General features: G+C 33.1%; 1 protein-coding gene across 1 annotated transcript in view; it reads right to left on the bottom strand.

The window, feature by feature from the left end:
- The window catches only part of LOC110024727 (FHA domain-containing protein DDL), a 29,928-nt gene that overhangs the window by 722 nt on the left and 13,302 nt on the right, over positions 1 to 15,904 (bottom strand). The window contains exons 4-10 of the mRNA XM_020724854.1: positions 15,188 to 15,260; positions 12,524 to 12,581; positions 12,093 to 12,185; positions 11,039 to 11,153; positions 10,921 to 10,968; positions 10,758 to 10,803; positions 10,567 to 10,637 (exon numbers count right to left, since the gene is read on the bottom strand). Coding sequence (XP_020580513.1) covers positions 10,567 to 10,637; positions 10,758 to 10,803; positions 10,921 to 10,968; positions 11,039 to 11,153; positions 12,093 to 12,185; positions 12,524 to 12,581; positions 15,188 to 15,260 — 504 coding nt within the window. The remainder of the gene's footprint in view (positions 1 to 10,566; positions 10,638 to 10,757; positions 10,804 to 10,920; positions 10,969 to 11,038; positions 11,154 to 12,092; positions 12,186 to 12,523; positions 12,582 to 15,187; positions 15,261 to 15,904) is intronic.

Below are 15,904 nucleotides of genomic sequence, written 5' to 3'. Positions count from 1 at the left end.
ATATATACATATATATATATATATTCTAAAATAAAATGAATTTCCAACACATTTACAACTAGATTACTCGATAAAATACAAAAACAAACTACCACCAATGCAGATCATATCAGCGCTACATCCACGGGAGTTGATAATTAATCATCATAGTATAGTATAGATTTAGGTTTGTTGTCATTCAGGATATAGAGATTAGTGGATGTATGCGCACAATTTATATCAGCCAAAGAATCCTAATTGGGCAATTACAAGCATGGCAGCAATTACAAGAATGGCACTCAAAACATTACTATTTACAAAACTTGAACCTCTTGCATCCATATTTCTGTTTGATCGAGCAAGCGTAAATATAAGAGTCCAGTAGTTCTACATATTTGACAAAGATGTTAGTGCAGCAAATACATAAGATTTGGGTCTTATGTATACAATTATCCCTCTAATGTATTCTATAAATGAAAGCCTGATCATATATCAGTTTGAACAATAAGCGGGTTCGGCTAAGTTGCCATGCACTCACATCATAAATACTGATCATATCAGTTTGAAGAAATCACTTCACCATTTTTATTCCCTAATAATACTGCAAGTTAATGATCTCCTGACCCACAAAGAAATGAAAAAATACTACATTCGGACTCTAGATGCGTCCGAAGTCCAATGGTGGGGTGCCACGTGTCAAGTGGGCCCTAAACTATCAGCGCTCATCCACGGTAGTTGATAATTAATCATCATAGTGTAGTATAGATTTAGGTTTGTTGTCATTCAGGATATAGAGATTAGTGGATGTATGCGCACAATTTATATCAGCCAAAGAATCCTAATTGGGCAATTACAAGCATGGCTCTCAAAACATTACTATTTACAAAACTCTTGCAAGCACGCGTAAATATAAGAGTCCAGTAGTTCTAGATATTTGACAAAGATGTTAGTGCAGCAAATACATAAGATTTGGATCTTATGTATACAATTATCCCTCTAATGTATTTTATAAATGAAAGCCTGATCATATATCAGTTTGAACAATAAGCGGGTTCAGCTAAGTTGCCATGCACTCACATCATAAATACTGATCATATCAGTTTGAAGAAATCACTTCACCATTTTTATTCCCTAATAATACTGCAAGTTAATGATCTCCTGACTCACAAAGAAACGAAAAAATACTACATCCGGACTCCAGATGCGTCTTGAGTCCAATGGTGGGACGCCATGTGTCAAGTGGGCCCACCACTTGTAACACTAGCCAATGACAATGTATTGTGGTGGGGCCCACTTGACATGGACTCAGGACAAATTGCGTCCGGAGTCCGGATGTAATATTTTCTCGAAAGAAACACATATCTTTATCACTCTGGTCAAAGAGACACGTGCAAAACAAACGAAATTGGAATAAAACCTGGCAAAAGTATGCTAGACAAATAAGCTCCTAAGTTTGATTATTTGCCCATCAAAGAGTAAAAAGAACAGAGATTACTCTTTACAATGGTTTTTCATCTGTTGCAATCTGAAATGCAACGTTTTCGTCGTTTTTTTCCCCGGCTTTTCAGTGGAAAATTTGTTGACCATCTAAGAACAATGCATATGTGAGTTTCGGACAGTCACAGTATGATCCAAGCTACAAACTAGTAAAGGAGGCTTATGAGGCAAGGAGAGAAGATCCAAGCTCATCCCATCCCGTACCACTCCACCTCTGCAAAGATTCTCTCTCCCTCTCCCATTTCCTTTCCATCTTACAGAGTGAAATCATTTTTTTATTCTTTCGGTTATATCAAACCCAGTGACCAATTGCTACAGATTGGAAATAAAACTAAACCTAACCGCAGCGTAGCCAACACACAAAGAACAGCATACAGAATTGATTTCGCCTATAGGATTATTTCACTGGTAGATCCTGGAGTAGCAAGGGTGCATGCACTCATAATATAAATCTATTTGCACTGAACTAACAAGCTTGAAAAGGCAATTCCTCACCTTGTTGGTGCTAAACCGAGAAAAGCAAGTGAAATACATATATTTTACCAAATTTCCAAGAAAAATTATACTATAATTTCAATTAAATTAAACTCCAACTAATTCCTCGAAAAAAAAAAAAATTAGAACCTTTATCAACCGGTAGATGCTAAATAATGGCACAATTAAGATAAAGTGAAGTGGCACAAGATCCCAAATTAAAAATTATTATTAGAGTCAAATCTTGAAAAAAAAAAAGTAGAACCTTTATCAACCGGTAGATGCTAAACAATGGCACAATTAAGATAAAGTGAAGTGGCACATGATCCCAAATTAAAAATTATTATTAGAGTCAAATCTAGAATGGACAAAGCCAGTTCATAAAAATAAATTATATTTCATTTATTAGATATATTTTAATTTAACTTAAGAAGAATTGTCAGTTTAAATAATATTGAGTATAAATTTCAATTGGTTATTAAGATAAGATTTCAATTTCCATAAATTAAATTTTGTATTTTGATTGAGTCCCTATTTCTATACATTGATAATTTGACCCAAAACTATATTGAATAAAACTGCATCACGGAAATAAATATTGCATTTATTAAATTTATTTTCATTTCACTTATTATGGATGTATTTTCTTTATCGTGTAATTATAATTCAAAATATATCCATCAAATCCCTCCCTTGTTACCTTGGCTGCTGCTTCTCACAGCAGTCACCACATGCTTAATTTCCTCACTGCCAAATAATTGGTAGACTTCTACCCATTGGAAACCAATCTCCACAATTTTTCATATAATACATAATCAGTTCAGCATATGCTCCATAAATTGTTCTACTCCCAGCTCAAAAAATTATTGATCCTTTACACACGGTAGAATTATATTTCAAAGAAATTGTAAGGTGCCTAAATTATCAAATTTGGTAATTTAAAATTTTCTTCAAACTTCCATCTAAAGGATAAAATAAATTATAATCAACATTTAGGCAATTTAGGGGGATGTTTATTTGTTGATTACTGAGGCACATAAGATCTAATGCTTTGTACTACAGAGTTTGCTTAAAGTAGTTATGTTCACCACAATATTAAGAAATCACTTTTGAGACATATTTATTGTACTCGTCCTTAAGAAAATTACCATTGCAAACATATTATTATCAAGCTAGGTGCATATTTTGTTGAGAATATACATAAACTTAAAGCTAATATTAAATTACATATTATGATGTAAAATGAAAATATAAAGGCATCACCAGTATTTATGGAATAAAACAAAAAATAAAATAAAATAAAAAATTGCTGATTTTGTACTTGTTAAAAATGAGTTAAGAGCAATTTAGCAAAATACATTTAAAAAACATCATGCAAGCTCACCTTGCGCACATAAAATTCTTGGAAAATTAAATTCAAAGGGTGATTTGATTAATTTGCCTCAAAATTTTCATTTTTTAGCATTAAACTTTAAAGATCTAGTGAATTATGGAGGCACCTTCAGGACTTTTGTACTACGAGTAGCTTTCTTTAAGTGTTTGTTTCTCTGTGCTTCTATCTGCCACTATTACACCAATTCGCCAAGCATACAAGATTATTACTAATGAAATCGCCACATATACTTCTAGAGTTTAAAAATATTTGGTTTGCTAAAAGAAACAACCGCTGGTTAAGGATAAAATATGATGAGATGAGGAATATGGTCAAAACATATAGTACAAGAGCACCACAATTTTGACTTTTTGGAGCAAATTCATTTGTTAAGGGATATTGATGCAAAACATGAACCTATGTCAAGCATCATATGTACAACAAAATCTAGATTGAGCCAAAATAAAAAAAAATAAAGGGAATTTTTTTTATAAGATTTGTATAAATTTAAATTAGGATGAATTATTATTTTTTTGGATAAGCTTGGGTTTAAACTTAAATTAGTTGTCATGATTAAATTATCATGCATTTTTTTCTCTTGAAATTACAATTAAGAAATATCCTGTAAATCTCTCCTCTACCTTGCAGGTTCTCTTAGTGTTGATTTGTGACGGGTGAATATGAATTCTCATCTTTCACATCTGTCTCCAACAACTAATCAGATTATCATCCCCCTCGGTTTTTCTCCTTCAATTATTTATCATCAAAATCTCCTCCTCGATTAAAAAGTTCATGCAAAACTTCTTAACACATGCACAAGTAAACACACACAGCAAAAAAAAAAAAAAAACCGCATGCGCACAAGCACAAGCACTCACTCACACATGTAGCAATCAAATTAACAAGATCAATAAATCTAATACAACATTTTCATCTTCTAATTGGGCTACATGATGTTATAGATGAGTTGTATCAGTAAAAGCTTCCCTCTCCACAATGTAAATGTTGACTCAGCATGCAACATCAATAGGTTGACACTTTGTTGAAAGGCGATTTATGGTTGCACCAGATATCAGAGCATAAAGAATTTGCACTTGAACAATTTATGGAGTGAAAAACAAATTGAGACTATAAAACTATAAAAATTCAAATTTTTTTAGATTTTTCTATGATTTAATGGAAGTTTTCAAAAGACCAATGGTAATTTAGTAATTTTTGAATAATTTGAAAATTTTAAATTTTGAAACTATTTTATTTTATCTTAAAATTTTTAGTAGAGGCAAAGCTTAGTAAAGGATAATTTTTCACCAAGTACGAGGTTTTTGGAGATTTGTGAAATTTCTATTGATTTTTAAAGTTCGTGCATGCAACAATGGAATTGATAGAACTTTTCACCAATTTAAGACTGATTTATTTTGGTTGGAAAGTTTTTGTGGGAGTGGAAAAATCACATGCAAGGGCTTGGGAAGAGAAAATGATAAGAGTCGACTTGATTTGCCACTTGGTCTTTTAGCATTGGAGTACTTTTCGTTAATGTGGGATAAAATCTAACCAATTTCTTCACTTTTGGGTTTTGAACCAATTTAGCCTAAGTTTTAACTCTTCTTCTGATTTTTTTCCCCTACATCTTAGAATTGGCATTCAAATCCTAAGTACCATCTTAAACTTGCCCAAAATAGTCCATGAAATTCCATATTTTAGGTACTTATAATTACAATTGTTATTTAATATTTTTGCCATTGATTTTGCTTTAAGAATGAGTTTAAAGTGAATTTTTTGGCCACTTTTTTTCTTTCAAAATGTGAAGTGCATAAAAAACTTCGGAAATATAACTTCAAAATATTCATATTTCTCACGAAAACAATTCAAATAAACCCCAAGTAAGAAAGTAAACTCATAATTCTATTACTTGACACGTAGAAAACAAAGGTCCTAGAGGCACTTTGAGAGGATTCATGCCAACTATGTAAATAATTGCACTTAGGGTGATCGTTCAGGTTGTAAAGCTTTCTGATTGCATCAATGTCAGGAGTTATCATATATCATAAAAGTTATTTTCAATGTTAATGAACTTGTAGTCGAAGAATGTGATATTTTACAAAATAAAAAAACACAAACCCATAGGACCATGCATCATTGTGATACCACACGTAAATGACTATAAATTGGTTAATATGATAGATTATGCTTATTTATATTGAGACCTGCTATAAGAGGACATAAAAGTAGTGAAATAAATATGTTTAATATGATATACAAGTAAAAGAGAAGAGAGGCGAGACCTGAGTTCATAAGAACTTACCAAAACCTTGTTTCTTCTTAAGATCGTGCATGAGATGGCACTTCAATAAAGCTTCGCAAGGGGGAGCTGAAGGCCGCAAATGCTTGGAGAAGGGGTTGCCCCCTCACAATTTATAGAGAAAGAGAGGAATCTCCACCTCCAAAATAATATGAAACTAAACCTTGCTCTACTAACATGGTATCTCATCAAGCCATTGATAAGAGCTATCGATTCACTATTGTGTTTGTGGCAAACTTATAAGGGTTGATAGAGGTACACTAAGTTGGGGATATTTCCTTCAAAGAGTTTCATCTATTTATAGTACGTCAAAACTTTCACAATATCCCATTAAATAAGAAGAAATCTGTTAAGGCTGATGAACAATTAACATACCTAATGGATGGGATATGTTGAGCTCACTTCCATTGCACTCAAGCTCAATCTTAACACATACAATTGTTGGCTTGTAGTCTTCCTAGTTTGATTGCCACAATACCACATATAACCAATAATTCAAATTTGGACATCGCAATTCTAGGACCATATCCCAGTCATACAAATACACGCATACATAGCTTATCCATAGAGCTTAGCACACAATGGATTCAGTGCATGAGTCGCCCTATTTTGGCATGAACAATTCTAGCATGCACTGAGCTGATCAATTGGTAAATATTTGTCGGATTAGCATGATCATCATTTGATTGCTCATATTTTGCCAGTCACAAGTTTCATCACTCAATTCAATCAATCAAAATAGGCTCAATGGAATCTAATTTGGTTCAATTTTTGATGTGATAAACAATTAAAAAAAAAACATTGAAAAGGTGTTCAAAATATAATTTAAATAAATTTAATAAAAATGGGTTAGAATGCACTGAGATGAGAGATAGCAAGTTTCAATCTTATCAAAATTTAAAAATGACTCAAATATATTATGCAATCATTTGAATTCAGATATACTCCACAAACATCACAACCCAAGACTAGTTGAGAAACCCTTATCTCAATTATTGTGGAGGTATATCTTCTAGCATAAATAAAAAGTAGCCATTCTTTTATTCATTTCTCACTGCCTACTTCACATCTACTCATTAGCCAACATCAACTCGCAAGCAAAGCCCCAACACCCTTTGCCGGTCGATAATTTGCCTAGCAGCCATTGTAGCTCTGCTCCTCTATGATAAATCACACTCAGCCCATACAAGAGCACTTCACAAACCTCATATAATATACAAAATTGTAATTATACCTAACGATAACATCTCAAGTCAACTACAACAAGTAAAACATTGATTCCTTACAACCACAACCCGCAATCTATCATAACTGAGCCCTATCTACATCAATCAGTCGCATGTCATGCCTTGCCTCAAGCCCATATGTCGACACATATAACACAATTTCTCATTACCCAGACCTAACAAAAACTATAAAGCTAACACACGTTTCCTAAACTCAATTATTCAAATCCAAACATCAATTGTTTAACACACGTTGCCTATCGTGCCAGCAATACATTATAGCATACATATCTGGAATTTCATATAACCAACAAACCAGAAAGCTCTACAATGAAATATAAATCATCAATCGCTAAGAACAAAACCCATTCATTATCAAACTCATATTTTGAAGCTCACATTCATTACTTTAAGCGTGTACAAATAGTAGCTCTCAATAAGCATAATTCATTCGATATCAATCTCTAGTAGGCGGGCATCATGTATAAGACTCAGATATTTTGAATGATTAAAATAATAAATAAGGAATTAGAATTAGTAAAGAAGATACAAGAGAAAAACTTTATATTACGAAATTATAAAGTGAATGTTTTCAATGATTAATTATTATAACATAATTTCAAAGTTTTCTTATTAAATATTTACTAATTAGAAATGATTTTAAAATATTATTAAAACAAAAGTTTTATATTTATATTAAACCGCTTAATTTTTTAAATATAATTTTGATCTATTGAAATGATTATACTTAATTTAAAAATTATATCTATTAAATATTTAATATTAAAAACTATTTTAGTATTAAATAATTAATATGGTATTTTTTTAGTTTAAATATAATAACCATGATCATTGTTTGCATATACATTCACGCATTTAATTTATATTTGATAGTTAATAACTAGAAACTTGTCCCCTTTTAATATTAAGATGCATTTGAACATTTATATGATATTCCTATATTGAAATCTAACTTTAAAATTGAAGAATGAATATCAATACATGTTGTGCCCATTAGTTTTCATACATGTAGTAAATTATAGTACAAAACATTACATTTGCAATTTTTTTCTTGTTCGTTTTGCATTTCATGGTGTCATGTCATTGCATTCACATAATTTTCATGCAATTACGAAAATGTAAACTCTGTTTTACCTATATCATATCCTTACATTTGCATATTTTTAATCACATATTGAATCAATTGTATTTGTGGCTTATTCACATAATAGATGATCTCTGTATCATGCATCTACACACAAAGAGCTATTATATTATTATTTTGTATTGCTAACATCCCTTTTGCATAGAATCCTAGGGTAGAAAACATAAAGAAAATAAATGATTCACACATTGCTTACAATATTTTCACTACTTCACATTTCCTAGGTTTCTTATATTGGGAAGTAGAACCTAGGCTACAAATCACTCACTTATAGAGTAAGCTCAATTAAAATGAAACACAACTAGTTTATGTATGAGCTCATTAAGTATAAATAAATAATATGTCAGCTTGTAGCCTTGGTGATGCTTATAAACTTAAGAGTCTGCACATAATCTCAGACCCACTTTATCATAAATAACCTAGCCATAAACTTCAAATACAAGCCAATTCTCCAGTTAGTTATTTGAGTTCATCCCCCCCCCAACAAATTATGATCGACTCTTTTCACTTTTATATATGCCTAGATGGCAAAATGGCATGCTTAAGTCAGAAAATGATTTGAGTCCAAGTAGTATCTTTTCTACCACAATAAGAGGATAATTAAGCTTTCATGGTCAAACATGAGTAAGTTGAAAATTCCATTTTTGACAATTTTTTTGTCACATGAAAGCGATAATCAGGCTGCGATCAAACTATAGGCCACAAAATTCCACTCTTTTGATGTCTTATCTACCACATTGAAAAAATATTTGAGCCCTTCAATCCCTCAAGCTTGTGTCATAAGTCTCATCCTTGTTTATCTCCTTTACCACAGATAAGAGATTACCAGACATCTCGATCAAATGTGATCAAGCTGTATCTCCATCTTTCTTATCTATTAAGCTACAATAGACCTCTACTGCAGCACGGCAAACATTTTTTAAATGCCCACGGGATTCTATAATTATTAGCCGCAACCTGCTAATCCTATGGACAATTAATTAAATTTGTCAAATCTGGATTTTTTATTAACCATCATTTAGCATATTTTCGCAATTTTCGGCACATACTGATTTGTCTGGCGCTTGAACAGGGTTGACTTTAAGTCAATCGATGCTTTGTCAGGTGAATTTGTTGATCCTTTATATTCAGAATTGTAAGAAAAATGAATTGGGACAATTTCTAAGACCTCCTCTAACAACCCTCTCTCCTAAGGGCGTCTATGTGGACCCCCATTTGATACATTAACCTAAGGTAAAAACAACTTTGACTCGTTCACCCCTACCTTGGAGACCTTTTAGAGGTCAACATGAATGTGTATCTAGATAGCTTTGTAATCATAAGTGGACATATACGCATGCGATCATGCAAGAAATAAGCATAAATGCTTATAATATGTTAAAAAATTAAGCAAGCTACCTTGGAGGCTTTTTAGAGGTCAACATGTGTGTGCATCTAGATAGCTTTGTAAGCATAAGTGGACATATGCACATGCAGTCATACAAGAAATAAGCATAAATGCTTATATATGTTAAAAAATTAAGCATGTTAGGGATAAAAACTCAGCTCAAAAGTTAGAAGGGAAGCATGCAATACATTCATCGATGAGCTATAAGGATAATTAATGATGAATTGGAGAATTCATTTTCATAATCCAGCAGCATTCTATAGTCCAGCTAGAGATTTCATGAGGCAATGGATAAGATATGAAAACGGAAGGGGTAGACAGGAGAAAAGTATCAGATATTCTGTGGCATGGATTTTGTGTGCATGCTTGTGATGAAGGGAATGTGAGAGAAATTAGTTTGATAGTTACGTTAAAATCATCACAGAGATGAGACAAATATATCACAATAATTCAGTTTAGTTCTAGGCAAACCAAACGATAGAATTGAGGAATAAGCTCATTCATTAGGCACTTCAGCTACCAACAATTTCCTGATAAGACAACTCCCAAACTATAAGCACCCGCTCATTAGTATGTTCATCTCCAACTTCAATTTGGAATCAGCACTAGAAATAGTAGAATGGATTGATGCAAAATTTCATGAGAAAAGTAAAAATGGATCGCAAAGCAGTAACTATCTCTGCTCAACAAAAGCTGCATAAATCATAGCTGATCATGAAAAAGCACAAATTCACATCAATACGTGCATCCCAAATATTAGAGAAACCTCATTGCGACAAAAAAAATTAAATGAAAACAAAACCATCATATCAATTATGGGCGTCTTTCAAAATAAAATAAAATGCAGGATAGGCCGAAAATCAGCTATCAAGCAGGCAACAGTTTCTATAATTAAATCACCAACATGTGCTCAAGGGGAAAACTATAAAGAAGCAAAAAGTATAATTCTGCAGCATGACAATGCCATAATGAGCATCAATAATAAATGAAAAGATATGTTAAAAAAGTAAAAAATAAAAAAAAAGGCAAGGCGAAAGTGAATTTAAGAAACATTTAAAAAATAGGTACCAGTTATGATCATGAGTTACATGACTATCAACATATTTAAAAAATAGGTTCTTTTGATACCAGTTATGATCATGAGTTACATGACTATCAACATCATACCTACTATTACCAAACTTAATAGTATCTTTTTCAAAAAGTTCATAATATCGTTGTGGTTCAATGCGATTCTCCTGCAAAATAGAAAATCAAATCAATGGTAGGAATTATAAACAAAACTCAGCTCAAAATATAAAAGATTTTTAATTGACAAAACAAACAAAAAATAAATGAGATTGGATGTAGATTCCTACATTAATGAATGTACCGTTAGTGCTTCCAAGATCCATGAGGTAAGGCCTAACATAATAAACGATGGAAATAAAATTAGAGATACAATAAGAAACGTGACAGCATCAAAGCAATAAGAAGAGAATAGCACAACTATAAAAGCCAAAAACACATCTGATGCATTACCTTATTTGCTTTGAGAAAAACTCACCTGCTGTCTCTTTGTCTACACTTCTAGAGAGAGAAAGCATTTATATTAATAAAAGTTTTAAATTATCAATTAATAAGGATTAAAGTAACACACCTGTATTGAAGAACAGCATGCTGTTTGCTACAAGAAGGATGATCTGTAGCGATGTCTGCAACCCTCCTTTCTCGCCCAAATAGGTAACAACTTTGACGATGCACATATAAAGGCTCTATCAAAATACAAACATTTGAGGGCATAATTCCATTGTGAGAACTTAAGCTTTAAGAGTTCCAAATTTAGATGTACCAATGGCACTACAATTCAACTTTCATGTCAAAGGAAGTACTTTCAATGATGGTCTTTATTGCATAAGCAGAAGTTTTATTATAGAGTCAATGCAATTGCTAGGACAACCAGGAAATAGCATACAAAAAAAATATCAATGTTGAAGGGCACCACTGAATTCATAATGGTTTCCACAAAACAAACTATAATAACAGGGAGGTGGAGGAGATTCCTGGCAATGAAAACAGGAATAGTTGATAGGTGGCATTCGGTAACAAAACTTCCCTTCTTTTCTCATCTTCATTTTTATGGCTCTTTCGAAGATGGACACCGCATTTCATCCTTTAAAATATTAAAATATACCTTAATTTTTATATTTTCCCTACAATCCCAAAAAGCTAAGTACAGAAACCATATAAGTAACTTTTCAATATATTCACATACTTCAAATATTTTCACGTTCATATATCATGATTATTGTGATAATAAAAATTAAATTGCATTTTGATTCATGATATAACACTTCATACAGCCGGAAAAGAAAATCCAACGGGTTTGTATAGGTTTCCAAAACCAAACAAATAAGTGGAATATGAAAGCCTCTCAATTACCTACAAAAGTAACATGCAACTGATAATCATGCAACTGCAGGCAAAACCTAAAAAGATAAAAACAAGATTCACAGCAGTAAAGTTGCATAAAATGCAAAAGATATATAAATAGCAAAATGTAATATAAGGAATCGTAACTCACATAATAGCCAACAACTTGACTTTGTAGTAAATTTACTTTGCTTCTTAGAATTAGCAAATACTAGACATTCACATTTCAGTTTCCTAGACCGCTATAATTAACACTCTTATTAGCAATTCAAAAAGATTACCATTAAGAACTTCACCAGCCTTGAAAACATATAATCGCCATCTTATATCAGGCTTGCAAGCATCAGGTGGTTCATTGAACAGTAGAGTTATCCCTGACAATACACAATACGGTTTAAAACAGCAACAGTAATCAGTCTAGCAACATATAAATGCATAAAGCATATATGGATGAACAATACATTAATGATGCAAAACTTCCATCTAACAGTTACCTTAAAACTTACTGCAAACTTGACAATTTGAAATAAAAGGATATTACTAGCATTTCAAAAATAGCATCAGTGCAGTAACCACCTCTAAAAATAGAGATCAAAATAGGAATCTAATATTTATGAGTAACAACCAATATAGATTCTGATGGAATGCTAAGAGATGGACCATGTTGTGAACATTTTAGAAAGCAATACAATGGATTAACCACAACTGTTACCTCGTACTCTATTAGTTTCCTCAGCAAGCTTCCCAGAAAGCTCAAAAGATGGTTTTTGCTGCACCAAAGAAAGCATATAGCTGAGAGAGTCAAAAATTAAAAATAATTTATACTAAAATTCACAAGCAGTGACTTCTGTAAGTCCCCACCAACAATTACAGCCCATTAAAGCGCATGCTGAGTAACTTTCCAGTCCTCTTTCAAGAAATAATACATCAACAATCCAAATTGGGTTTTTTTGGTAACGTTGTGCTGCGTTTGTGATGGAGAAATGTGCACAAATGGTCCCCTAACTATTTGAAGTGTGCCATTTAGTCTCCGACTTCATATAAGCGTCAAATTAGTTCCATATTATTTTATAGGGGTGAAAAGAGTTCCACCGTTAAAATTTAAGGAAATTAGTGTTTAGGATATTAAAAATGGGGGTATTTTTGGAATTCATACAATTCTATTAAATTATAAATTATATATATATTATATATATATATTAGAAAAAGCCCAAGGGCTGATATATTAAAGAGTAAAAGATACATATAGGTTGTATGAGAGGGCCTAAAAGAAGGCCCAACTCACACAATACAACACACACAAAATCCCAAATAAAAAAAAATACATAAAGATAAAAAACCAAAAAGCCACCACCAGGAGTAAAGGTGCTAGAGATGTCTCACTTTAGTCCTCCATTTGTCTATAGTTCTCGGAAGGGAGCCGGCTAACAAATTGGTAAGGTGCGTACCATTACCCGAAGTAACCAAAGTATTCAAATTATTATCCATCAGATAAATTATTATCCATCAGATTCCTAAGCTCAAGTAGGTCTCCATTCTTCTTCTTCCTCCTAGATGTGTAGACCTGTCATTTCTCATCCGATAATTGACTCATGTGATCGATGGATTGTTCCAAAAGTGGTTAGACAAGTGCAGACTGTTACACATCATGATCCTCATGAGCCTGAGTGACATTAACATCTTGCTCGATCTGATGAGGTGGTAGTGAAGCAGTAGAAGTATTGCTACCTGTAATATCAATGATAGGTTTTAGGGCAGTTGGGGTTAGAAGAATCTCCCTTGCCATCACGATAGAAGGTTCCAAAGACGGGGGAGCTACAATATTGTGTGGAGACTGCATTGTTGACATATTGCTTGCAAATGGTCTGAAGTGGGGGTATAGATGATGGCATTGAGAACTGGAGTGACCAAACATACGACAGTTCGAACAATATGAAGAAAAATACTAAATCACTACCTTTTGCCAATATCCATGGTATTGTGTGCCCAACCAAATCTCCTCAGAAGCTCCGACCAAATTTCCTCAGAAGCGGATGAAGTGATTTCTTTTTCAACAAGTACTCTGGCTTCAGATGGACGAGAAATATTCAAAGTAGGAATGTCCGATTTAAGTGACTTACCATAAGCTGAGGCAATAAAGTACAACACTTTTTAAGTAAAATAATAAGTAAAACAATAAAATTTCAGGCCAGGGAGGCAAATCCAAACCGGAATGATTAGTGGTTTCGTCTGTGGGTCAAAATCCACAGACCATTTCAGAATCTTCATTGCCCTATTATCAATTCAAATTATTCTTCTAGCAAATAAGAGCGTGTAATTATCTTCATTATTAAGTTAAATAAGAATATGTCTTCCATCTAAAAGTTCAATTTTTCACTCCTCAACAAGGTGCATAAGCTCAAATTCCTTACGAATCAGCTCAATTTCCTTACGAAATTCCTTACGAATCAGTTCAATTTTGGGATGGCTAAACAAAAATTTCCCGACCAAATTCTTACGAATTAGCCTATTATGGTGCTTGCACTATCTCCCTAAAATACTTCGTCGGGAAGCTTCGACGCTCCTTGGACACTCATGTTGGCCTCATTGCTCAAAGTTGCTCAGCTCACCATGCCTTCCCCAACCGCGCTCATCATGCTATTCTCTCCCTCTCTAGATTGCCTCTTCGAGCAGGCCTCGCCATCCCGCTTTGATAACTATCGCTCTGAAATGCTATGTTGAGAAGCAGACTCAACTTACCTTCCCCACACCCCTTCTCGATCATGCGAAGGCTAGGTAAATAAAAAAAAGATTAAACTCCAAATTGCCCTTCAGAATTATAGGTACTTTGTTAATTTTTACCTAATTTCAACTCATTTTAATGATGGGATTATTTCAGCTCCTATTAAAATAATTTGGCACAAAAACGGTCCCCTTCAGATATTCAAGGTTCCATTTCGGCACATTTCTTGTTTCTGATGTGTTATATGAAATTCCTTTCCTCCAAGGCATGGACAAAAGTTGCTTTGCATGTAAGTGCATTGCCCAATGTCACGAGGTTATCGAGAAGGTGCACACAAAATGTAGTATTTCTTTGCAAATTTCCCTCATAAATCTAAATTGTGATATGCAATGGGAAAAGAAACATGTCAACAAAGGTGTAACAAGATATGGTTGCAATACAGCATATTTTGCTTGCAATAGGTACTCCCAAGTCTAGAATGTGACACCATGCCTAGTTCTAAACAACAGGGTGAAAGAATTCTCATGGTGGCAATATGCTAACAACACCAAATCTGATAATTCAAAGCTCAAGTAGGAACAACTTTCCGTAGGCAGATAAATGTAAGTCATGAAGTGAGCTGATACTAACACATGGTAATTTATCATACAATACCTTGGCCTTATCTTTTGCTTCCAACACTTCCTCGGTTGCCTTCATCTTGGAAACGGAGTCAAAATCACCTTTTCTAAGAATAAAACTACAGTAAGTGCAGAGAAAATAATGCGTTGTTTTAGAATATGCAATGCAAGAAGAATTGTGACTTGAATTAACAAATAATTAAGAAAGCTGAGAACAGAAGAAAAACCAATACAGACAAAACTTGGTCAAGATTTCCGTAGGGTAACCTATAACATAATGTTCTTCATGGAACAACTTGCAGATCCCAAACCACAGCTGATGCATTTTTTTTTTCTGCTTGCAGCTAAATGCAATTTGTATTCTAACTTCCATATTTAGTGGGTACATGCGATCCAGCAAACTCAATTTGATACGAAAGCTTGTAAAAGCTTAGTGAGACACCAGTCAACTATGTCCGAAAAGCCTTAACAAATCAAGAAATAAACTAGCTAAAAACACCCTTGCAATTATCAATATGCATACATATGGCTCTAATAAGTAAATATCAACCTTTAAAACCAACTATTCCTTCCGGTAGTTAAATTGTTCAGAAGAAACATTTTAAAATAAAAAAATAGGAAACCGTTAAAATATCCAACATCAAAAAACTCCCAAGGCCAATAAAACTCCCAAGGCCAATAAGATCATGCCATAAACAGAATTTTAAAACAGAAAATGATGGTAGAAATTGTAAAATATAACCAGCTTTCA

The sequence above is a fragment of the Phalaenopsis equestris genome, unplaced genomic scaffold, assembly GCF_001263595.1.
Source record: "Phalaenopsis equestris unplaced genomic scaffold, ASM126359v1 Scaffold000272, whole genome shotgun sequence".
Taxonomy (NCBI): domain Eukaryota; kingdom Viridiplantae; phylum Streptophyta; class Magnoliopsida; order Asparagales; family Orchidaceae; genus Phalaenopsis; species Phalaenopsis equestris.
This window is presented reverse-complemented; position numbering and strand designations above follow the sequence as displayed.